The sequence below is a fragment of the Oncorhynchus masou genome, chromosome 23, assembly GCF_036934945.1.
Source record: "Oncorhynchus masou masou isolate Uvic2021 chromosome 23, UVic_Omas_1.1, whole genome shotgun sequence".
In the NCBI taxonomy this organism is placed as follows: domain Eukaryota; kingdom Metazoa; phylum Chordata; class Actinopteri; order Salmoniformes; family Salmonidae; genus Oncorhynchus; species Oncorhynchus masou.
This window is the reverse complement of record NC_088234.1, coordinates 58,608,108-58,632,770: the sequence shown is the minus strand read 5'-3', so window position 1 is coordinate 58,632,770 and position 24,663 is coordinate 58,608,108. Positions and strand designations below refer to the sequence as shown.

General features: G+C 42.2%; 1 protein-coding gene across 2 annotated transcripts; it reads left to right on the top strand.

Annotated features, from left to right (window-relative positions):
• The first annotated feature begins 1,428 nt into the window (after positions 1–1,428).
• Positions 1,429–24,614, top strand: LOC135511115 (polyribonucleotide nucleotidyltransferase 1, mitochondrial-like). 2 transcript variants are annotated; one of them, XM_064932663.1, is made up of 28 exons: positions 1,429–1,451; positions 5,630–5,690; positions 5,784–5,858; positions 6,074–6,179; positions 6,292–6,341; positions 6,584–6,647; positions 6,733–6,780; positions 6,871–6,984; positions 7,077–7,263; positions 7,566–7,617; positions 7,704–7,761; positions 8,117–8,213; positions 8,289–8,391; positions 8,554–8,624; positions 8,723–8,759; positions 8,868–8,934; positions 9,039–9,128; positions 9,254–9,307; positions 9,389–9,498; positions 9,627–9,698; positions 9,786–9,849; positions 9,943–10,026; positions 10,109–10,192; positions 23,288–23,394; positions 23,562–23,617; positions 23,767–23,845; positions 24,074–24,121; positions 24,204–24,614. In XM_064932663.1, exons 1-28 carry the CDS (start codon positions 1,444–1,446, stop codon positions 24,357–24,359), a joined length of 2,202 nt encoding a protein of 733 aa, XP_064788735.1. In that variant the 5' UTR covers positions 1,429–1,443; the 3' UTR covers positions 24,360–24,614. The 2 variants fall into 2 exon arrangements, with proteins under 2 accessions (XP_064788735.1, XP_064788734.1); XM_064932662.1 differs by lacking the exon at positions 1,429–1,451 and adding an exon at positions 5,165–5,375.
• Positions 24,615–24,663: the final 49 nt, after the last annotated feature.

The window sequence follows — 24,663 nt, the reverse complement described above, 5'->3', positions numbered from 1 at the left end:
TAAAGATGCACTTTGCCCTTCTCTCTTTGCATCTATGTATTATATTAAACTAAATCAAAAGTGGTGTGACAGTGTCACACCAGATTGAAAAGTGCTGGGGCAAATGCCACCTCACCACACATTTTCTGGCAGCCCTGCCATAGTTAATACTTGGTGGAAGCCACAGGAGGTTGGTGGCACCTTAATTGGGAAGAACGGGCTTGTGTTAACGACTGGAGCGGAATATGTGGAATTGTATCAAATACATGATTTCTAGGTGTTTGATGCCATTACATTTGCTCCATTCCGGCCATTATTATGAGTCGTTCTCCCCTAAGCAGCCTCCTGTGGTGGAAACACCATTGGCAGTCATTACAGGTGTGAATCATTTTGAATAAGGTGATTATTGTGGAGGCAGCATCATGTTATGGGTATGCTTGTTACCGACAGGGGCTGGGGAGTTTGTTAGGATCAAAATAAATATGAAAGGAGAAACAGGTAACAAGTTAGAGGAAAACCTGCCACAATCTTCTGAAAACCTAACTCTGTGATAGCTTTATTTTTCAGCAGAATTACACACATTCTAATGCCTCTTTCCAAGAGGTGTTGAGTGTTCCTGAATGGTCTAGTAGTCATAGTCCTGACTTAAATATTCTTGAAAATCAGTGACAAGCATTGAATATTGTCGTCCATCAATGATCCCCATCCAAATGTTGACCCCCAAAAAACATGGATATGTTTCCCTAAGAGTTGTGCGAAGTTAGTAGAATCTTATTCAAAATGATTCACGACTGTAATGGCCACCATGAAGGTTATTGTCATATAAAAATATTATTGATATTAGAAATGTGAATTATTGATGGACCCTCACCACTGAAAGTAAATAAATAATAATGATCTGTTGAATACTGCAAAACAGTGGTTGTCAAATTTTATTTTACATCCAGAGAATTAAAATAGGTTTTCAAAGTGCAATAAAAAAACAGACAATTCACTCTACATAACCTTAGAACAAAATAGGGTATGGCCTAAATGTCTGGGTTGTATAACTGACTGATAACTGACTATAAAGCAGGTAAATATACAGTGTAAGAGACAACCATTATTCATGATGAAGAAGCTGTGTTGATCAAAAAAACATATTCTTATCTTACAAGTCCTTCAACATATACTCACATTGTGATTTAGGCTATTACAGTACAATTACAGCATGGCTGGCAAGCCTGACATTGTACAACCACAGATTTCTAGTTTATCATACCTCATTATCCCTGTGTGCTTCCCAATAACATATAATTTATTCTGCAGTGTGCACTCGTTTACTACTTCCCAAAAATGTAAAAGCATTGGATTGGTGGAGGCATGGGCTAGTGGGAGTTTCCACAATATTTCTTGTACCAGTCATTTCCTTTCAAACCGGTGAAGGGAGTGCACACTTTGGGAGGAAGAAGAGGTCTTTGGGACATGACCCGGTGAGTATCATGTTAATTGTGAGAACATGCGCCCTCTTGTGTTCACATTTTTAAACAGCACTGTACCAGAGATGGTTTATAATAATGTAGGCTATGCACCACTCAACAATCCTCATTAAAGGGTACTATCAATAGCTAGGTTTCCATCCAATTTGTGAGATTTTCATGTGAATATGCTCAAATAATATGCGAATATTCCCACCAGGAGATGTTTCCATCAAACTTTTTTTTGTTGTTGCGGAAAATGCGCTGTGCGTGATGACGTTGTGCACATAAAAATTACGTTTACTGTTAAATTCCCATGTACCGAATTACATGTGTTAAAAGGGTTTCTATCGCATTTTCAACTCTACTGGTGGGTTTGTCACAAAAACTGCTATATAGCCAATGAGCCCACATGCGCTCTAACAAACAGCTCGCAGATACAGTGCGTGTATGATTTAGAACGATGTTAGTTGTATTGGTCAAATGGCAGCCAAGCATTAATCATCATGTCACCATCGATATTTATTTGAAAGGAGCATCAAGCTCGTCACCTTGCACATTCACCAGCCTGTGAAGTTCATGCTATTTAATCTGTACGGAATAAACTGCATACTTTCTCGGGTTTTAGTGTGAGGACCACACAACATAATCACTGCTGACTCCAAGGTGACTTCAATATTTTATTTAACTAGGCAAGTCAGTTAAGAACAAATTATTATTTACAATGACGGCCAACCAAGCGGCCTCCTGCGGTGACGGGAGCTGCGATTAAAAGTCGCAGCCCCGGTCATGACAAGAGAAATTTAAAACAACAACACAGCATGGTTGCAACACCACATGGCAGCATACTAGCAGCACAAAACATGGTACAAACAATATTGGGCACAGACAACAGCACACAGGCAATAAGGTAGAAACAACAATTCATCATGCGAAGCTGCCACAAATGTCAGTGAGTGTCCATGATATGAGTTATTCTATACATATTTGCGCATAAGGGCGTTTCCACCGCCATTTCTCACAATTTTACCGACACAAAAAGATCCTACCATGTCGAACGAACAAATTATCTGTCGGCATTTCATGCTTCAGATAATTAATGAGCATTAAGTGCTTGGATGAAAACGTGCTTTATGCTAGATGAATTTGCTTGATGTTGATGGTTATGGTCATTGTGTGGGATACACAATCACATTAGGAAAGTCAGCTAAACTAAGTTCAAACATCACCCTTCAATCATATTTTCTTTAGAAAAAAAGACATTTAGTAAATTTGACATACTGTAATTTGAACAGAAATTGTTCACACTTGCAAATTGAAGCGAGTCAAATCCAATTATTTTGCATATCCGATTCAATTATATTTTTACTGCATTCTGAACAAAGCACATTAAATCAGGGATTTCAAGACACATTTCAAACCACATTCGTCGGTAGTTTTAAGGATACAAATATGATTCGTGGCCATGGGACTTGTCTGAATGGCCTAATCTGCAAATTTTTGTTTTTTTTGGAACGCCATATCGTGTTGCCAGTTTGACAAGAACTTGTGGTAGGTTGCTAATGGTTGAATTACAAACAAATGAGTGAATGTGCTAAAAAGCTAGCCAGTTGACTGCTGTGGCAAAGTTGGATCATATCTTTTGAGGCTTTAAGTGTTCTTACACTGATTTCGAACCTTCAAAGCAACTGGGAGACTTTCATGGCAGGTATTATTATCACCAAAGCATGCTACACAACTTCTGAGTGACTAGCACCAAACAGCCTACTGCGCGTGTGCCATGTAAGCAAATTATTAGTCTGAACACACAGAAATCCGATTTGGGCACTTATTTGAACAGTCAGTATTCCAAAACGGATTTGATTATTAAGACCTGCAGTGTGAACAAGGCTTACATGGGTTGGAGCTGTAAATGCTGCACTGCAACGCCTTCTTCGATGTTTAACGGCTGGCGGCACCCAATAAATGTTGCATTACCGCCACCTACTAGACTGGAGTATAACTCCCTTATACTTTACTTTAAAAAAATAAATACATTTTAATACAACAAATACCCTCATATCTAACGCTACACTCACACACATTTTTAAATAAATACCATACTCCACTATATAAATCTATTTAGTCCTACTTTAGGCCAACAGCCTGAAAGGATGAGACACCACCACTTAACACACCCTGTAAATCTTCAAGTCTCGGCACACCCAAATACCTCTCTGCAGCTGCCACCACAACCTCTATTTTCTGCGACTTAAGTTCCACCCCTGGAGTACAATTGATAGCTATTGCTGTAAATGCCCAAAATCCAATCTTGCAGAAACATATCACTTGTTGGTTTATCCCTCTGTATTGGGTACTCACACCACTCTCAGGATCTCTCCCCCTTGACTCATCTTCCTCTACTTTCTTCACTGCCTCAGCATATCACAACTTCAGCTCTACTCTAACCCTGGAAACCTCAACCTGCCTCTCTCACTGGACATTTCTGATCCCCAGCCCCATGGGCACTTCTACAATTAACACATACCACTACTTTCCCCAATGCTACACATTCCTGTGTCTCATGCTCTTCTGCACACCTACGAACCTCCCTCCTTCCACATGCCCATAAGCTTGACATCTGTAACAACGCAATGTATTCGGTACAAAAGCCTGTACAGGATAACTTATATATCCTACCATCACTTTGTCAGGCAGACTCAACATCAAAACTCAAAAGAACAGACAATCACTCTGTTTCTCCACTCTGTCTGCGTCACACCAAATGACGAGCATCAAAAACACCAGGAATCTTCCCCTTCAGTTGGTCAACTTTCCGCTCCCCTTGTAAATCACTCCCTTCAATGGCGCCCTTTTCTTGAGAGCAAAACAATTCACATCTCTTGCCCACATTCGTTTAACAAGGAGCAGCTGCTCCCTCTGACCAGCAGAAACGCAAACAATTATCACAAGACCACTTCTGGTTACTCTCACCGATTCCACGGCACTAAACTCTTTTCACCCACCCCGAAACCACAAATAGATCAGCCAAAACTTTTTCCAAAAACTTCACTCCTACCGTCACAGACTCATCTTTATCCCGACCCTCAGTGCAAGCCTCAGGCTCCGAGTTCACCATACCTACCACCTCCGATACTTCGCCCTCATTCACTTCCATTTCTCATCCTGTCTTCAATTCACCGTGCTTGCACTTTCTACCATTCTTCTTTAACAAACCATCTCACTTTTTTCCTGCTACTTTTAACCAACTCAAGCTCACCCTCTTCCTCCCTCTCTTTCTTAGACCTCTGCCTCTCTTTTTCCCCTCCATTCCTCCTTCATATTCCAAGTTTGGCTCTCCTTATGATAATACTGCACTTCTCCTGACATACATCTTGTTCTTGTCTTGTCAAGGGACGCCATTTAACCGGTTGTCACAATCTCCGTACAATCAGCACGAATCCCACGGGATGTAGCGCTCAAAAGTGCATCCCACTTGTAAATCAGCTGCTTCATCATGATGTTCTTCTTCATCAATAGCAACCGCGACGCTTTTCCATTTCAAACATGCGCCCCCTCTCTCGGATTTGCTTCCTCAGACCCTATGATCCCCGGTCATGCGCTCTATCTGCAAGTCACGGATTGTCCTCCCAGTTGCAACGCCTTGTTTTGGAGATAATAATGTCCAATCAGATATGGTGGAACGTCTTTTGTCCAATCACAGGACACTATTTATTTGTGACGTACTTCCGTGCATGTGATGAACTGTCATGGCAGTAAAATTGTGTAAAGGCTTCATGTTCAATTGAAAAGTATTTCTTATGGTAGTTTGTACTTGAATATGAAACATTTACTGAGGCTTGGGCCCACGCTGGCCAGACTAAATGTGCGGTTGTGCCACCAAAGTGTCTGGAACAGCCATGGAACGATACAAAAAGTGGGTGTGAACTTGGGTGAGAAGTAAGTACACGTCTGACTTAGCTACTTACATGACGTTAACAGTGACAACCGGTCAAGCCTGTGGGCCAACGCTTTAAGTTCATTATTCAACGCAGTGGTGCGCATAGTCAGAGTCAGATATATTTATAAGACGGAATATGTATAGAATATTTGTCCGAATCCTCCTAAATCTGCGTTGCAGTTATGAATGGTTAATTGACTCCCATCAATTCACTCTTAACTTCAGATGTGTTCTGATTTCCCCTCTTTTGAAGAAAACTTGAGATCTCAACAGGGAAACTTGCCAGATTTGCAGATGGGTCAGCTGTTGTGCAGGTATAAATCCAAAGCATTTTTTGAGAGTTTGAAAGTGAATATGCACAAGATGCTCAGACCAGTTACTTGGATGAATTCCACCTCTTTTTACAGCTTGGGGAAACAACAGTGATGGTGACAGCTGTCAGCAAAACAAAACCGTCCCCCTCCCAATTTATGCCACTAGTGGTAAGTTAATACTTAATTTTTATTGTAAGTGGGGTCATATCATTTTTTTCAATGCATTTCAAACATATTTAAACACTGCTTTTTGTCTTCGATGTGGGATGGTTCATTGTGTGTGTGATAATCTCTTTAGTGTAGTAGGCTATAACATAGTGGTTTTAGGTCCCTTGGAGTGATTCAGGTCCCTTGGCTAGAACGGTGTGTTTTTGATTTGACAGGTGGACTACAGACAGAAAGCAGCTGCTGCTGGTAGAATCCCCACTAACCACTTGCGGCGGGAGTTGGGCACCACTGAAAATGAGATTCTGACTAGTAGGCTAATAGGTGAGAAGATGATTCTAACTCCTATGCCTTAACTCTTACTCCAGTTCTATATTAGATTTAGTGCAAATGCCATTAGCAGACTTAACTGTATCTCTTTATTGTCTCACCTCAGACAGGGCAATCAGACCCCTTTTTCCTGCTGGTTATTTCTATGACACTCAGGTGAGTCAGTATTTGTAGTTATTGTTGTACTTATGTAGGTTCATTACTGATATGTTTTTATTTATTTATTTTACCTTTATTTAACTAGGCAAGTCAGTTAAGAACAAATTCTTATTTTCAATGACGGCCTAGGAACAGTGGGTTAACTGCCTGTTCAGGGGCAGAACGATAGATTTGTACCTTGTTTACACTGTTATTACAAGTTATGCTCTTGATTTTAGTCCTGCTGTGTATATTTTCAGGTCCTGTGTAACCTGTTGGCAGTTGATGGTGTTAATGATCCAGATGTACTGGCTATCAATGGAGGTGATGAGAGATTGATTTCCTTGTAAAAACATTGACATGATCTTTGACATCCAGTGATAACATGAACTATTTAACTTCCCTACAGCCTCTGCTGCCCTTACCCTTTCTGACATTCCCTGGAATGGGCCCATTGGTTAGTATCTCTTATAGATCCTTGTCCTTTTGTTTTTCTTTGCCTGTATGAGGCTTTTACTATATGGTTTGTGTTTCGTGGATGTTTTAGGTGCAGTGCGCATTGGCCTGGTGGATGGCGAGTTCCTGGTGAACCCAACACGAAAGCAAATGGCTTCCAGCACTATCAATCTGATAGTGGCTGGAGCACCTCTCAGCCAAGTGGGTTAGTACTGTAGTCCAGCTATATCAGACATCCCTTTTTCCTACAGGATCCTCTCTACCACCCTGAAAAAAATTAAACATTTTTTGTCTTAGTGATGATCGAGGCATCTGCTGAGAATGTGTTGCAGCAGGACTTCTGTCATGCAGTCAAGGTTGGCGTGAAGCACACACAGCAGATCATATTGGCTATTCAGCAGATGGCCAGAGAAGCGAAAGTGACCAAGCGCACCCCTCCCAAAATATTTTCTGCGCCTGAGGAAATGATTGAGCACACACGACAGTAAAACATATTTCTTTCTGACTTGATATATTGAGCACACACGACAGTAAAACATATTTCTTTCTGACTTGATATATTGAGCACACACGACAGTAAAACATATTTCTTTCTGACTTGATATATTGAGCACACACGACAGTAAGACATACTGACTTGATATATTGAGCACACACGACAGTAAAACATATTTCTTTCTGACTTGATATATTGAGCACACACGACAGTAAGACATATTTCTTTCTGACTTGATATTTCCCATATTTTTTTTATGGTTACATGACTGCACACGGTTTTGCTTTCAGATTTGCCTCCGAAAAGGTCTATGCTGTTTTCACAGACTTCACTCATGACAAGGTAAGTATTTATGTCTGGTTATTTTTGCTATTGTGTTTTGGTGGTACTTTTTCATTCAATAAAATTAGTAACTTATTGTGTTTCAGATTTCCAGAGATGACGCCATTAACAAAGTGCGACTAGAAACAGAGGAACAAATAAAAGGTTTGTATCACTGCTATATACAAATGTAGGATCTTAATTTGAGACGGTTTGCTACAGCAGGAAAATAATCCTGCAGAAACAGGAAATGTGAATAATAACTAATGGACATTTTTGTAGGTGTTGATACATTTTTCATGAGGAAAAGTCAAGTCTAATTTCAAAGTGGAAATTACAAACTTCAGAAGCATTTTTAAACCTCAAATACACAAAGTTTTACATTTCCTGAATTGCAGGAAAGTTCTCCTGCAACAGGGGGACACAAATAAATGTTTTTACAAGATTTTTGCAACATCCAAGGTCGTGTGTGTTCGTTTACTGTCTAACCGCCTACATACAGTATGTCTGTTTTCTGTAGAGAAATATCCTCATGCAGAACCTTATGAGGTGATGGAATCCTTCAACATGGTGTCCAAAGAGGTCTTCCGCAATCTGGTTTTGAATGAATATAGGAGGTAAAAAATAATGCATGTCTCAGTAGTATTTAGAAAAGTGTCATTAATGTCATTAATAATGTCCTTGTTTTAAAGGTGTGATGGAAGAAACCTGACTTCATTAAGAAATATTTCCTGTGAGGCAGACATCTTTAAGCCCCTTCATGGGTCTGCACTTTTCCAGAGGGGACAGACACAGGTAGGGATCTGGCGTTATAAAAAAAGTGCTCAGTGTAGGCGTGCTATTCATTTTGGGGACATTGGAAAGTTGAAGAGAGGAGAAATATATTCGCAGAGTCTGACTTGTTTTGGGTTGTTTATCATTGTATCTAGCCTAGTTAGTAAAGCCTTTTCTGTCTAGGTTCTGTGCTCTGTAACATTTGACTCCTTGGAGTCCAGTATTAAAACAGACATCATTACTACAGCATTAAGGTAAACTTATACATTATTAATTACAGTCCTTTTGAATGCAAGTTTCAAGCAAGTGTGTGTGTGTATGTTAGCTGAAACGAGTTGCTCTCTTTTAACAGTGGAGTCAAAGACAAGAATTTCATGCTTCACTATGAGGTGAGTATCACAATATGTAAATAATAAGGATTCCAGTAGGATTTGCTTATTGGTTTGGTATTGCAGAACAAAATCTGCATGGGCTGAAATTAACTTTTTCTGTTTCAGTTTCCTCCTTACGCAACCAATGAGATTGGAAAGATGAGTGGAATGAACAGAAGAGAGCTTGGTCATGGTTAGTATGTTGGTATGGATTAAAATATGCCCATGGGTAGTGTGTGGATGGCATGCCTATGTTCATGTGACTATTTAAATAATATTCTGTTTCTATGTTGACAGGGGCACTGGCGGAGAAGTCTTTGAGACCTGTCATCCCAAAAGACTTCCCCTTCACTATTAGAGTTACCTCTGAGGTTTTGGAGTCTAATGGTGAGTTCTGTGGATTACCTCCATTTTGCTTCTAATTTTTTTTAGACCACTTCTTATTATAAGCTTAGTTGCCAAATCTTAGTCATTTCAATGATTGTATGATGAGCGCACTCTCGTTCTCTCAGGTTCCTCGTCGATGGCGTCAGCATGTGGAGGCAGTTTGGCTTTGATGGATGCTGGTACAATACTTAAAACCTTTTTTACATTTTTGTTGCTGATTCTTTCATTTTACAGTGAAACATAGCACTTCTGTGTTCCAGGTGTGCCTATTACATCAGCTGTGGCAGGTGTAGCTATTGGACTCATCTCCAAGGCAAACCCAGAGAAGCCATCGGAAATCCAGGACTACCGAATACTGACTGATATTCTGGTACTCAATATTACTCATATTTTTCTCACCATTCCTAAAGCGAACTACATTTTCTATGGAATACCACATGTACTATAATCATAAGATCCCCTTTCTGTAGAACTGTTATGTGTTTTCTGTCACAACAGGGAATCGAGGATTACCTAGGAGACATGGACTTCAAATTGGCTGGAACAAATAAGGGTATCAATGCCTTACAGGTACTGTAGCTGAACATCCATTGGTTTCTCTCTGCTGTTGTATTTTGTTGACTGTTTCTTTTTGCTATAATGTATGCTTCCTCCTAGGCTGATGTGAAGATTCCAGGCTTACCTCTGAAACTTGTAATGGAGGCTATTCAGCAAGCCACAGGTGACATGAAAGACATGCCCCATAAATAGCTATCTATTCATTCTCTAGAGAGAGAAATATTGAAGTCATCACCCTCATTTTATATCCTTACAGTTGCCAAGAGGGAGATTTTGGGCATCATGAACAATACCATTGCCAAGCCCAGGGCTAACAGAAAGGAGAATGGTCCGGTTGTCGGTAAGACTCTTGGTTGCTAGTCCTTTTTCATTCCCATTATTTATGTATTTTGCTTTCAAGGTATGTTTTCTGTCTGTTGTAGAAAATGTCAGAGTCCCAGTCTCCAGACGAGCACGATTTGTTGGGCCAGGGGGCTATAACCTCCGCAGACTACAAGCTCAAACAGGTAACATTTACCCCAACACATTAGCTCTCTTCATCGCTGCATAGTGTATGGCTCGGTTCCCTGTTCCAAAGTGTTTTTTTTCCTCTACCTTTTATTTAACCAGGTAGGCTAGTTGAGAACAAGTTCTCATTTACAACTGCGACCTGGCCAAAATAAAGCAAAGCAGTGCGACACAAACAACAACACAGAGTTACACATGGAATAAACAAACATACAGTCAATAGCACAATAGAATAAGTCTATATACAGTGTGTGCAGATGAGGTAAGATAAGGGAGGTAAGGCAATAAATAGGCCATAGTGGCGAAATAATTACAATGTAGTAATTAAACACTGGAGTGATAGATGAAGATGAATGTGCAAGTAGAGATACTGGGGTGCAAAGGAGCAAAACATAAATAAATAACAGTATGGGGATGAGGTAGTTGGATGGGCTATGTACAGGTGCAATGATCTGTGAGCTGCTCTGACAGCTGGTGCTTAAAGTTAGTGAGGGTGATATAAGACTCCAGTTTCAGTGATTTTTGGAATTCGTTCCAGTCATTGGCAGCAGAGAACTGGAAGGAAAGGCTGCCAAATGAGGAATTGGCTTTGTGGGTGACCAGTGAAATATACCTGCTGGAGCGCGTGCTGCTATGGTGACCAGTGAGCTGAGATAATGTGGGGCTTTACCTAGCAAAGACTTGTAGATGACCTGGAGTCAGTGGGTTTGGCAACGAATATGAAGCGAGGGCCAGCCAACGAGAGCATACAGGTCGTAGTGGTGGGTAGTATGAGGCTTTGGTGACAAAACGGATGTCACTGTGATAGACAGCATCCAATTTTCTGAGTAGAGTGTTGGAGGATATTTTGTAAATGACATCGCCTAAGTCAAGGATCGGTAGGATAGTCAGTTTTACGAGGGTATGTTTTGTAGCATGAATTATGGATGCTTTGTTGCGAAATAGGAAGCCAATTCTAGATTTAATTTTGGATCCGAGATGCTTAATGTGAGTCTGGAAGGAGAGTTTACAGTCTAACCAGACACCTAGGTATTTGTAGTTGTCCACGTATTCTAAGTCACAACTGTCCAGAGTAGTGATGCTGGACGGGCAGGCAGGTGCGGGCAGCGATCGGTTGAAGAGCATTCATTTAGTTTTACTTGCATTTAAGAGCAGTTGGAGGCCACGGAAGGAGAGTTGTAATGGCACTGAAGCTCGTCTGGAGGTTAGTTAAGTGTCCAAAGAAGGGCCAGAAGTTTACAGAATTGTGTCTGTGTAGAGGTAGATCAGAGAATCACCAGCAGCGAGAGAGACATCATTGATGTCTCCTTCCAGTTCTCTGCTGCCAATGACTGGAACGAACTGCAAAAATCTCTGAAGCTGGAGACTCTTACCTCCCTCACGAGCTTTAAGCACCAGCTGTCAGAGCAGCTCACAGATCACTGCACCTGTACATAGCTTATCTGTAAATAACCCATCCAATCTACCTCATCCCCATACTGTATTTATTTATTTATCTTGTTCCTTTGCACCCCAGTATCTCTACTTGCACATTAATCTTCTGCACACCCTACCACTCCAGTGTTTAATTGCTATATTGTAATTACTTCGCCACCATAGCCTATTTATTGCCTTACCTCCCTTATCCTACCTCATTTGCACATGCTGTATATAGCTATTTCTACTGTATTATTGATTGTATGTTTGTTTATTCCATGTGTAACTCTGTTGCATATGTCGAACTGCTATGCTTTATCTTGGCCAGGTTGCAGTTGCAAATGAGAACTTGTTCTCAACTTGCCTAGCTGGTTAAATAAAGGTGAAAAAGAGAAGAGTTGGCCCGACAATTGAATCTTGTGGCACCCTCGTAGAGACTGCCAGAGGTCTGGACAACAGGCCCTCCGATTTGACACTGAACTCTGTCTGAGAAGTAGTTGGTGAACCAGGCGAGGCAGTCATTTGAGAAACCAAGGCTGTTGAGTCTGCTAATAAGAATGTGGTGATTGACAGAGTCGGAAGCCTTGGCCAGGTTGATGAATACAGCTGCACAGTATTGTCTCTTATTGATGGCGTTTATGATATTGTTTAGAAACTTGGCGTGGCTGAGGTGCACCCATGACCAGCTCTGAAACCAGATTGCATAGTGGAGAAGGTACGGTGGGATTCGAAATGGTTGGTGATCTGTTTAACTTGACTTTCGAAGACCTTGAAAAGGCATGGTAGGATAGATATAGGTCTGTAGCAGTTTGGGTCTGGAGTGTCTTTGAAGACTATCTGGATTTTTTTTCACCTTTATTTAACCACGTAGGCTAGTTGAGAACAAGTTCTCATTTGCAACTACGACCTGGCCAAGATAAAGCATAGCAGATGCAAATGTTTGCTTGCAAAAGCTAGCCTTAGCTTTCCTAACTTCCTGTGTATATTGGTTCCTAACTTCCCTGAAAAGTTGCATATCAAGGGGGCTATTCAATGCTAATGCAGAATGCCACAGGATGTTTTTTTGCTGGTCAAGGGTAGTCAGGTCTGGATTTGGGTGAAGTAGAAATGGGGGAGGCTTGGGCAAGTTGCTATGGGGGGTGCAGGCTGTTGACTGGGGTAGGGGAAGCCAGGTGGAAAGCATGGCCAGCTGTAGAAAAATGCTTATTGAAATTCTCTATTGTGGATTTATGGGTGGTGACCTAGCCTCAGTGCAGTGGGCAGCTGGGAGGAGGTGGTCTTATTCTCTATGGACTTTACAGTGTTCCAAAACTTTTTGGAGTTTGTGCTACAGGGTGCAAATTTCTGTTTGCAAAAGCCAGCCTTTGCTTTCCTTAACCGCCTGTGTATATTGGTTCCCAACTTCCCTGAAAAGTTGCATATCACGGGGGAAATTAGATGCTAATGCAGTACGCTACAGGATGTTTTTGTGCTGGTCAAGGGCAGTCAGGTCTGGAGTGAACTAAAGGCTATATCTGTTCCTGGTTCTACATTTTTTTTGAATGGGGCATGCTTATTTAAGATGGATGAGGAATAAATAGAATAACCAGGCATCCTCGCTGACGGAATGAGGTCAAGATCCTTCCAGGATACCCGGGTCAGGTCGATTTAGAAAGGCCTGCTCACTAAAGTGTTTTAGGGAGCGTTTGACAGTGATGAGGGGTGGTCGTTTGACCGCAGACCCATTACGCAGGCAATGAGGCAGTGATCGCTGAGATCCTGGTTGAAGACAGCAGAGGTGTATTTGGAGGGCAGGTTGGTTAGGATGATATCTATGAGGATGCCCGTGTTTATAGATTTGGGGTTGTACCTGGTAGGTTCATTGATAAATTGTGAGATTGAGGGCATCAAGCCAAAATTGTAGGATGGCCGGGGTGTTAAGCATGTCCCAGTTTAGGTCGCCTAACAGCACGAGCTCTGAAGATAGATGGGGGGCAATCAATTCACATATGGTGTCCAGGGCACAGCTGGGGCAGAAGGTGGCCTATAGCATGCGGCAACGGTGAGAGACTTGTTTCTGAAAAGGTGGATTTTTAAAAGTAGAAGCTGAAATTGTTTGGGCACAGACCTGGATAGTAAGACAGAACTCTGCAGGAGATTGTCTCCTTTGGCAGTTTTATCTTGTCAGCAAATGTTATCGTTAGGGATGGAAATTTCGTTTTTTTTGGTGGCCTTCCTAAGCCAGGATTCAGACACGGCTTGGACATCCGGGTTGGCAGGGTGTGTTAAAGCAGCGAATAAAACAAACTTAGGGAGGAGGCTTCTAATGTTAACATGCATGAAATCAAGGCTTTTACGGTTACAGAAGTCAACAAATGAGAGCGTCTGGGGAATGGGAGTGGAGATAGGCACTGCAGGGCTTTGATTAACCTCTACATCACCAGAGGAGGAGTAGGATAAGGGTACGGCTAACGCTATAAGAACTGATCGTCTAGTACGTTCAGAACAGAGAGTAAAAGGAGCAGGTTTCTTGGCGCGGTACAATAGATTCAAGGCATAACGTACAGACAAAGGTATGGTACGATGTGAATACAGTGGAGGTAAACCTAGGCATTGAATGACGATGAGAGAGGTATAGTCTCTAGAGACACCATTTAAACCAGGTGAGGTCACCGCATGTGTGGGAGGTGGAACAAATGGGTTAGCTAAGGAATATTGAGCAGGGCTGGAGGCTCTACAGTGAAAGAAGACTAATCACTAACCAAAACAGCAATGGACAAGGCATATTGACATTAGGGAGTAGCTGGGCGAACTGGAGGCATGGCGATTCAGATAGCTAGCGGGCCGGGGCTAGCAGAATGGCTTTAGAGGGACTTTGCGACGGAGGATGTCTGTTGTAGCCGCCTTGTGCGGTTACGTCGGCAGACCATTTGTGATGGATCAGCAGGGCTCCGTGTAGTAAAAGGGTCCAGGCCAATGGGTAGGCCAATGGGAAAAATGGGAAGCCCAAGAAATTGTCTGATGGACCTCTTCAGCTAACAGTCCGATATGCTCTAGACAGCTAGCGGGCTGCGGCTAGCAGATGAGCATTCAGGGGACGTCGCGACGGAGGAGCCTGTTGAAAAACCCCCCCGGGCAGATTACGTCGGTAATCCAGTCGTGATGAATCGGCGGGGCTCCGTATCGGCAGTAAAAGGGGTCCAGGCCAATTGGCAAAATAGGTGTGCATAGTGTATGGGGGGAAATCTGTTGCAAAGTATTCCCACGCATAATATATACAGTTGAAGTCGGAAGTTTACATAGACCTTAGCCAAATACATTTAAACTCAGTTTGTCACAATTCCTGACATTTAATACTAGTAAAGATTCCCTGTCTTAGGTAATTTAGGATCACCATTTTATTTTAAGAATGTGAAATGTCAAAAAAGTAGAGCGAATTATTTCTTTCAGCTTTTATTTCTTTCATCACATTCCCAGTGGTCAGAGGTTTACATCGACTCAATTAGTATTTGGTAGCATTACCTTTAAATGTATTAACTTGTGTCAAATGTTTCGGGTTGCCTTCCACAAGCTTCCCGCAATAAGTTGGTTGAATTTTGGCCCATTCCTCCTGACAGAGCTGGTGTAACTGAGTCAGGTTTGTTGGTCTCCTTGCTCGCACATGCTTTTCAGATGTGCCCACAAATTTTCTGTAGGATTGAGGTCAGGGCTTTGTGATGGCCACTCCAATACCTTGACTTTGTCCTTAAGTATTGGAAGTATGCTTGGGGTCATTGTCCATTTGGAAGACCCATTTGCGACCAAGCTTGAACTTCCTGACTGATGTCTTGAGATGTTGCTTCAATATATCCACATCATTTTCCTTCCTAACAATGCCATCTATTTTGTAAAGTGCACCAGTCCCTCCTGCAGCAAAGCACCCCCACAACATGATGCTGCCACCCCCGGGCTTCACGCTTGGGATGGTGATCTTCGGCTTGTAAGCCTACCCCTTTTTCCTCCAAACATAACAATGTTCATTTAGGCCAAACAGTTCTAATTTTGTTTCATCAGACCAGAGGACATTTCTCCAAAAAGTACGATCTTTGTCCCCGTGTGCAGTTACAAACCGTAGTCTGGCTTTTTTATGGCGGTTTTGGAGCAGTGGCTTCTTCCTTGCTGAGCGGCCTTTCAGGTTATGTCGATATATGACTCGCTTTACTCTGGATATAGATACTTTTGTACCTGTTTCCTTCAGATTTTCACATATTTGCTGTTGTTCCGGGATTTATTTGCACTTTTCGCACCAAAGTACATTAATCTCGCGTCTCCATCCTGAGCGGTATGATGGCTGTGTGGTCCCATGGTGTTTATACTTGCAAACTATTGTTTGTACAGATGAACGTGGTACCTTCCGGCATTTTGAAATTGCTCCCAAGGATTAATCAGACTTGTGGAGGTCTAAAAATTATTTTTCTGAGGTCTTGGCTGATTTCATTTGATTTTCCCATGATGACAAGCAATGAGGCACTGAGTTTGAAGGTAGGCCTTGAAATACATCCACAGGTACACTCAATGCGCTATATACGGCCATAAGCAAACAGGAAAATGCTCATCCAGGGGCAGCACTCCTTGTGGCCGGAGACTTTAATGCAGGGAAACTCAAATCTGTTCTACCTAATCTCTATTAGCATGTTAAATGTGTAACCAGTGGGGGAAAAAAACTCACCTTTACATTTACCTTTATCACCTTTACTCCACACACAGATGCGTACAAAGCAATCCCTCGCCCTCCATTTGGCAAATCTGACTATAGTTCTATCCTCCTGATTCCTGCTTACAAGCAAAAATTAAAACAAGAAGCACCAGTGACTCGGTCAATAAGAAAGTGGTCAGATGAAGCAGATGCTAAGCTAGAGAACTGTTTTGCGAGCACAGACTGGAATATGTTCCGTGATTCTTCCGATGGCATTGCGGAGTACACCACATTCAGTCACTGGCATCGATGACATCGTCCCCACAGTGACCGGACGTACAGTGGGGCAAAAAAGTATTTAGTCAGCCACCAATTGTGCATGTTCTCCCACTTATAAAGATGAGAGGCCTGTAATTTTCATCATAGGTACACTTCAACTATGACAGTTCCCGTTTTAAACAAGATATTTTGTCACAAAAAGATGCTCGACTATGCATATAATTGATAGCTTTGGAAAGAAAACACTCTGAAGTTTCCAGAACTGCAAATATATTGTTTGTGAGTGCCCCAGAACAGGAGCTACAGGCAAAACCAAGATGAAACTGCAACCAGGAAATGAGCAGGATTTTTGAGGCTCTGTTTTCCATTGTCTTCTTATATGGCTGTGAATGCGACAGGAATGAGCCTGCTCTATCTATCGTTTCCCCAAGGTGTCTGCAGCATTGTGACGTATTTGTAGGCATATCATTGGAAGATTGACCATAAGAGACTACATTTGCCAGGTGTCCGCCCGGTGTCCTCCGTCGAAATTGGTGCGTCATTTTCAGCTGCTGGTATTTTTCCATGGGATTCTGAGACGAAAGCAGGCTTCCACGAACGGCATATCAATGAAGAGATATGTGAAAAAACACCTTGAGGATTGATTCTAAACAACGTTTGCCATGTTTCGGTCGATATTATGGAGTTAATTTGGAAAAAGTTTGACGTTTTGGTGACTGAATTTTCGGTTAGTTTCGGTAGCCAAATGTGATGTACAAAACGGAGCGATTTCTCCTACACAAAGATTCTTTCAGGAAAAACTGAACATTTGCTATGTAACTGAGAGTCTCCTCATTGAAAACATCCAAAGTTCTTCAAAGGTAAATTATTTTATTTATTTGGTTATCTGGTTTTTGTGAAAATGTTGCGTGCTAAATGCTACGCAAAATGCTAAGCTAGCTTGCAATACTCTTACACAAATTAGTGAATTGCTATGGTTCAAAAGCATATTTTGAAAATCTGAGATGACAGTGTTGTTAAGAAAAGGCTAAGCTTGAGAGCAGGCATATTATTTTCATTTCATTTGCGATTTTCAGAAATCGTTAACGTTGCGTTATGCTAATGAGCCTGAGGCTGTATTCACGATCCCGGATACGGGATGGGTAGTATCAAGAAGTTAAGAGGCTCCTCTGTCCTCCACTCGTTACCTGTATTAATGGCACCTGTTTGAACTTGTTATCAGTATAAAAGACACCTGTCCACAACCTCAAACAGTCACACTCCAAACTCCACTATGGCCAAGACCAAAGAGCTGTCAAAGGACACCAGAAACAAAATTGTAGACCTGCACCAGGCTGGGATGACTGAATCTGCAATAGGTAAGCAGCTTGGTTTGAAGAAATCAACTGTGGGAGCAATTATTAGGAAGTGGAAGACATAAGACCACTGATAATCTCCCTCGATCTGGGGCTTCACGCAAGATCTCACCCCGTGGGGTTAAAATGATCACAAGAACAGTGAGCAAAAATCCCAGAACCACACGGGGGACCTAGTGAATGACCTGCAGAGAGCTAGGACCAAAGTAACAAAGCCTACCATCAGTAACACACTAAGCCACCAGGGACTCAAATCCTGCAGTTCCAGACGTGTCCCCCTGCTTAAGCCAGTACATGTCCAGGCCCGTCTGAAGTTTGCTAGAGAGCATTTGGATGATCCAGAAGAAGATTGGGAGAATGTCATATGGTCAGATGAAACCAAAATATAACTTTTTGGTAAAAACTCAACTCGTCGTGTTTGGAGGACAAAGAATGCTGAGTTGCATCCAAAGAACACCATACCTACTGTGAAGCATGGGGGTGGAAACATCATGCTTTGGGGCTGTTTTTCTGCAAAGGGACCAGGACGACTGATTCGTGTAAAGGAAAGAATGAATGGGGACATGTATCGTGAGATTTTGAGTGAAAACCTCCTTCCATCAGCAAGGGCATTGAAGATGAAACGTGGCTGGCTCTTTCAGCATGACAATGATCCCAAACACACCGCCCGGGCAACGAAGGAGTGGCTTCGTAAGAAGCATTTCAAGGTCTTGGAGTGGCCTAGCCAGTCTCCAGATCTCAACCCCATAAAAAATCTTTGGAGGGAGTTGAAAGTCCGTGTTGCCCAGCAACAGCCCCAAAACATCACTGCTCTAGAGGAGATCAGCATAGAGGAATGGGCCAAAATACCAGCAACAGTGTGTGAAAACCTTGTGAAGACTTACAGAAAACATTTGACCTCTGTCATTGCCAGCAAAGGGTATATAACAAAGTATTGAGAAACTTTTGTTATTGACCAAATACTTATTTTTCACCATAATTTGCAAATAAATTAATTAAAATTCCTACAATGTGATCTTCTGGATTTTTTTTCTTCTCATTTTGTCTGTCATAGTTGAAGTGTACCTATGATGAAAATTACAGGCCTCATCTTTTTAAGTGGGAGAACTTGCACAATTGGTGGCTGACTAAATACTTTTTTGCCCCACTGTACATACCCCAACCAGAATCAGAATGCACTGAGCTAAAGTGCAGAGCTGCCGCTTTCAAGGAGCGGGACTCTAACCCAGAAGCTTTTAAGAAATCCCGCTATGCCCTCCGATGAACCGTCAATACAGGGGCTAAGATTGAATCGTACTACACCGGCTCTGACGCTCGTTGGATGTGGCAGGGCTTGCAAACTATTACAGGCTACAAAGCAAAGCACAGCCACAAGCTCCCCAGTAACACAAACCTACCAGACGAGCTAAATTACTTCTATGTTCACTTCGAGGCAAGTAACACTGAAACATGCATGAGAGCACCAGATGTTCCGGATGACTGTGTGATCACGCTCTCCATAGTAAGACCTTCTTAACAGGTCAACATTCACAAAGCCGCAGGGCCAGATGGATTAGCAGGACGTGTACTCCGAGCATGCACTGAGCAACTGGCTAGCATCTTCACTGACATTTAACCAGTCCCTGTCTGAGTATGTAATACCAATATGTTTCAAGCAGACCACCATAGTCCCTGTGCCCAAGAACACTTAAGGTAACATGACTACCGACCCGTAGCACTCACGTTTGTAGCCATGAAATGCCTTGAAAGGCTGGTCATGGCTCACATGAACACCATTATCCCAGAAACCCTAGACCCACTCCAATTTGCATACCGCCCTAACAGATCCAAAGATGATGCAATCTCTATTGCACTCAACATTGCCCTTTCCTACCTGGACAAAAGGAACACTTATGTGAGAATGCTATTCATTGACTACAGCTCAGCGTTCAACACCATAGTACCCTCAAAGCTCATCACTAAGCTAAGGATCCTGGGGCTAAACACCTCCCTCTGCAACTGGATCCTGGACTTCCTGACGGGCCGCCCCAGGTGGTAAGGGTAGGGAACAACACATCCGCCACGCTGATCCTCAACACGGGGGCCCCTCAAGGGTGTGTGCTCATTCCCCTCCTGTATTCCCTGTTCACTCATGACTGCATGGCCAGGCACGACTCCAACACCACCATCAAGTTTGCCGATGACAACAGCGAGACAGCCTATAGGGAGGAGGTCAGAGACCTGGCCACGTGGTGCCATTTCAACAACCTCTCCCTCAAAGTGATCAAGACAAAGTAGATGATTATGGACTACAGGAAAAGGAGGACCGAGCACGCCCCTATTCTCATCGACGGGGCTGTAGTGAAACAGGTTGTGAGCTTCAAGTTCCTTGGTGTCCACATCACCAACAAACTATCATGGTCCATACACACGAAGACAGTCATGAAGAGGGCAAAACAAAGCCTATTGCAGGTCAGGAGAATGATTTTAAGATTTGTATGGGTCCTCTAATCCTCAGAAGGTTCGACCGCAAGGCACTACAGAGGGTAGTGTGTACAGCCCAGTACATCACCGAGGACAAGCTTCCTGCCATCCAGGACCTCTATACCAGATGGTGTTAGAGGAAGGCCCTAAAAATGGTCAGACTCCAGCCACCCAGTCAGACTGTTATCTCTGCTACGGCAAGTGGTACGGGAGCACCAAGTCTAGGTCCAGAAGGCTTCTTAACAGCTTTTACCCCCAAGCCGTAAGACTCCTGAACAGCTAATCAAAGGGTTACCCAGACCCCTCTTACGCTGCTGCTACTCTGTTTATAATCTATGCATAGTCACTTTAACTCTACCTGCACACCTCGACTTCCCAGTGCCACCGCACATTGACTCTGTACCGGTACCCCCAGTATATAGCCTCTTGTCATTTGACTGCTGCTGTTTAATTATTTGTTGCTTTTATTTTCAATTTTTATTAACTTGAGGCATTGTTTGTTAAGTGCTTTAAGTAAGCATTTCACATTCTACACCTGTTGTTTTCAGCGTATGTGACAAATTTTTATTTTACCTTTTATTTTACTAGGCAAGTCAATTAAGAACAAATTCTTATTTTCAATGACGGCCTAGGAACAGTGGGTTAACTGCCTGTTCAGGGGCAGAACGACAGATTTTGTACCTTGTCAGCTCGGGGATTTGAACTTGCAACCTTTCGGTTACTAGTCCAATGCTCTAACCACTAGGCTACACTGCTGCCCCAAATAACATTTGATTTGTGACAAGGAAGTATTGGTATACAGAAGATGGGCCTATTTGGTAAAAAAGTCCATATTATGGCAAGAACAGCTCAAATTAGCAAAGAGAAACGAAAGCCCATCATTACTTTAAGACATGAATGTCAGTCAGGGTGGAAAATGTCAAGACCTTTGAAAGTTTCTTCAAGTGCAGTTGCAAAAGCCATCAAGTGCTATGATCTAACTGGACCGCTACACGAAAGGAAGACCCAGAGTTCCCTCTGCGGCAGAGGATACATTCATTACGCTTACCAGCCTCAGATTGCAGCCCAAATAAATGCATCAGAGTTCAAGTAACAAACACATCTCAACATCAACTGTGCAGAGGAGACTGTGTGAATCAGGTCTTCATGGTCGAATTGCTGCAAAGAAAGCACTACTAAAGGACACAAATCCGTCCTTTGGTCTGATGAGTCAAAATTTGAGTGTTTTTTTGTTCTTTGAGACAGAGTAGGTGAATGGATTATCTCTGCATGTGTGGTTCCACCGTGAAGCACGGAGGAGGAAGTGTTATGGTGTAGGGCTGCTTTGCTGGTGACACTGTCAGTGATTTATTTAAAATTCAAGCTACAATTAAACCAGCATGGCTAACACTGCATTCTGCAGTGATACTACATTATAATTCCACTTAGTGGGAATATCATTTGTTTTCCAACAGGACAATGACCAAACACACCTCCAGGCTGTGGTGGGGCTACTTGACCAAGGAGAGTGGTGGAGTGCTGCATCAGATGACCTGGCCTCCACAATCACACGACCTCAACCCAATTAAGATGGTTTGGGATGAGTTGGACTGCAGAGTGAAGGAAAAGCAGCCAAAAAGCGCTTAGCATATGTGGGAACTTCAAGACCGTTGGAAAAGTATTCCAGGTGAAGCTGAGTGAGAGAATGCCAAGAGTGTGCAAAGCTGTCATCAAGGCAAAGCTTGGCTACTTTGAAGAATCTCAAATATATTTTGATTTGTTTAAAACTTTTTTTTGGTTACTACATGATTCCATCTGTGTTATTTCATAGTTTTGATGTCTTCACTATTATTCTACAATGTAGAAAATAGTCAACATAAAGAACCTGTGAATGTGTACGTGTGTTCAAACTTTTGACTGTGTTTTTTATATATATAAAAGAAACGTCCCTTTTTCAGGACCCTGTCTTTCAAAGATAATTCGTAAAAATCCAAATAACTTAACAGATCTTCATTATAAATGGTTTAAACACTTGTCATTATTTGGCAATCTCAACACTGCGTTACAGGGGAGACCTCCTCCCTCATGTGGTACCCTTCCTGCAGGCTTATCCTGACGTGACCCTCCAGCGTGACAATGCCACCAGCCATACTGCTCGTTCTGTGCGTGATTTCCTGCAAGACAGGAATGTCCGTGTTCTGCCATGGCCAGCGAAGAGCCTGGATCTGAATCCCATTGAGCACGTCTGGGACCTGTTGGATCGGAGGGTGAGGGCTAGGGCCATTCCCCCCAGAAATGTCTGGGAACTTGCAGGTGTCTTGGTGGAATAGTAGGTTAACATCTCACAGCAAGAACTGGCCAATCTGGTGCAGTCCATGAGGAGGAGATGCACTGCAGTACTTAATGCAGCTGGTGGCCACACCAGAAACTGACTGTTACTTTTGATTTTGACACCCCCTTTGTTCAGGGAAACATTCAATTTCTGTTAGTCACATGTCTGTGGAACCTGTTCAGTTTGTCTCAGTTGTTGGATCTTATGTTCATACAAATATTTGCACGTTAATTAAGTTTGTTGAAAAACACAGTTGACAGTGACAGGACGTTTTTTTGTTTTTGCTGAGTTTATATACTACTGTTCAAACGTTTGGGGTCACTTAGAAATGTCATTGTTTTTGAAAGAAAAGCACATTTTGTGTCCAATAAAATAACATCAAATTGATCAGAAACAGTGTAGACATTGTTAATGTTGTAAATGACTATATATATATATATAGCATGCAATCGTATACAAATGTAAGCAAGGTTTGAAATCATTGTTTTAGTCAAATGCTATGTCTGTTTGGACTCAAGAAATAATCTGCCTGCTGCTGAATCTAGTTGATGATCCCTGGTGTATGGCGAAATTACAGGTTGTTGTGTGTGTGTGGTTGTTTTGTGTCATTGGATAGGTGTGACGATAAGCCAGGTGGATGAGGAGATCTTCTCTGTGTTTGCACCTACTCCTGGTGCCATGAATGAAGCCCAGGAGTTCATCACAGAAATCTGCAAAGATGATGTGAGTCCAACCTAGTCTTATTCCACTGTATTGCCAAATTTCTTACAATTCCTCATTTTTATTTACTCCCCATTAAACATCATTGTACTATATTCTCCAAAAAGTCCGTACTTACCCACATCAGTACTGATATGAATCTGAGGATGTCTTTTTTTTCTTCCTTTCAGCAAGAGCAGCAGCTGGAGTTTGGTGCTGTTTACACTGCCACCATCATGGAAATAAGGTACACACTACTGCGTTATTGGGGGCTGCTGTTTCATCTGTGATGCAGTCAAGTTTTTAAAATGTTTGTTCCATTGATTGATTTAAATATTGGATTGCTGAAAAGGTAGCTTCATGACTTGCTGCACTTCTGTCTCCTTTCCTCCACAGGGACATTGGTGTCATGGTGAAGCTGTATCCCAATATGAGTGCTGTTCTGCTCCATAACTCTCAGCTGGACCATAAACGGGTAAGAGTCTAGTCCCAGAATACCATGCATGGATTACAGGAACTTCAACATGTATTACGTTTTACAGATGTTACCAGTTTGGAAAGGGCTGCATGTGTTGGCTTGTTTTCAGTTATATTTACAATAAGTTGTAATTTGTGTGATTTTAAATAGTAATCCATTAATAAACAATGTTTCAGCTAAAATTGTTGGCAGAGTGAAATAATTGTACATGCTGAATTTGTCCAGATAAAACACCCAAGTGCTATTGGATTAGAGGTTGGACAGCAGATTCAGGTATGTATTGCAGTCTTCTGACCTTCTTAATTTGCTTGACTTCTTGACTAATATTCTTTCTTTGATGGAATGCTATCAACAGGTTAAATACTTTGGGCGAGACCCAACAGATGGAAGAATGAGGCTTTCAAGGAAAGTGTTACAATCTCCAGCAGCAACAGTTGTTAAGACACTGAGTGAGAAACAGAGCATCACCATGGGCACAGGGAATGGCCAAGCAACCAGCAACTCGTCTTGACTCCCCTTATCCTCCTAGACATGGACCAACTGTCCAGTCTCCATCCACAGTCTATCTATCCTGACTTCTCTGAACTACCATTTGTCATTTACTCACCAACATCCAAGCACTGGTTGCTGAACTCTCATTCTCTGTTGATTTCAGCAATGATATCAGCTTGGTGGTCATAGGATTTCGAGTTGTCAAATAACAATATGCTGTCAGTTTGTTTATCTATTTTATACAATGAATAATAAATATGTAAACTAAACATTCCATTGTTTTACATTCACTTGACTTGAACCTGTGACTGCTCGTGCCATAT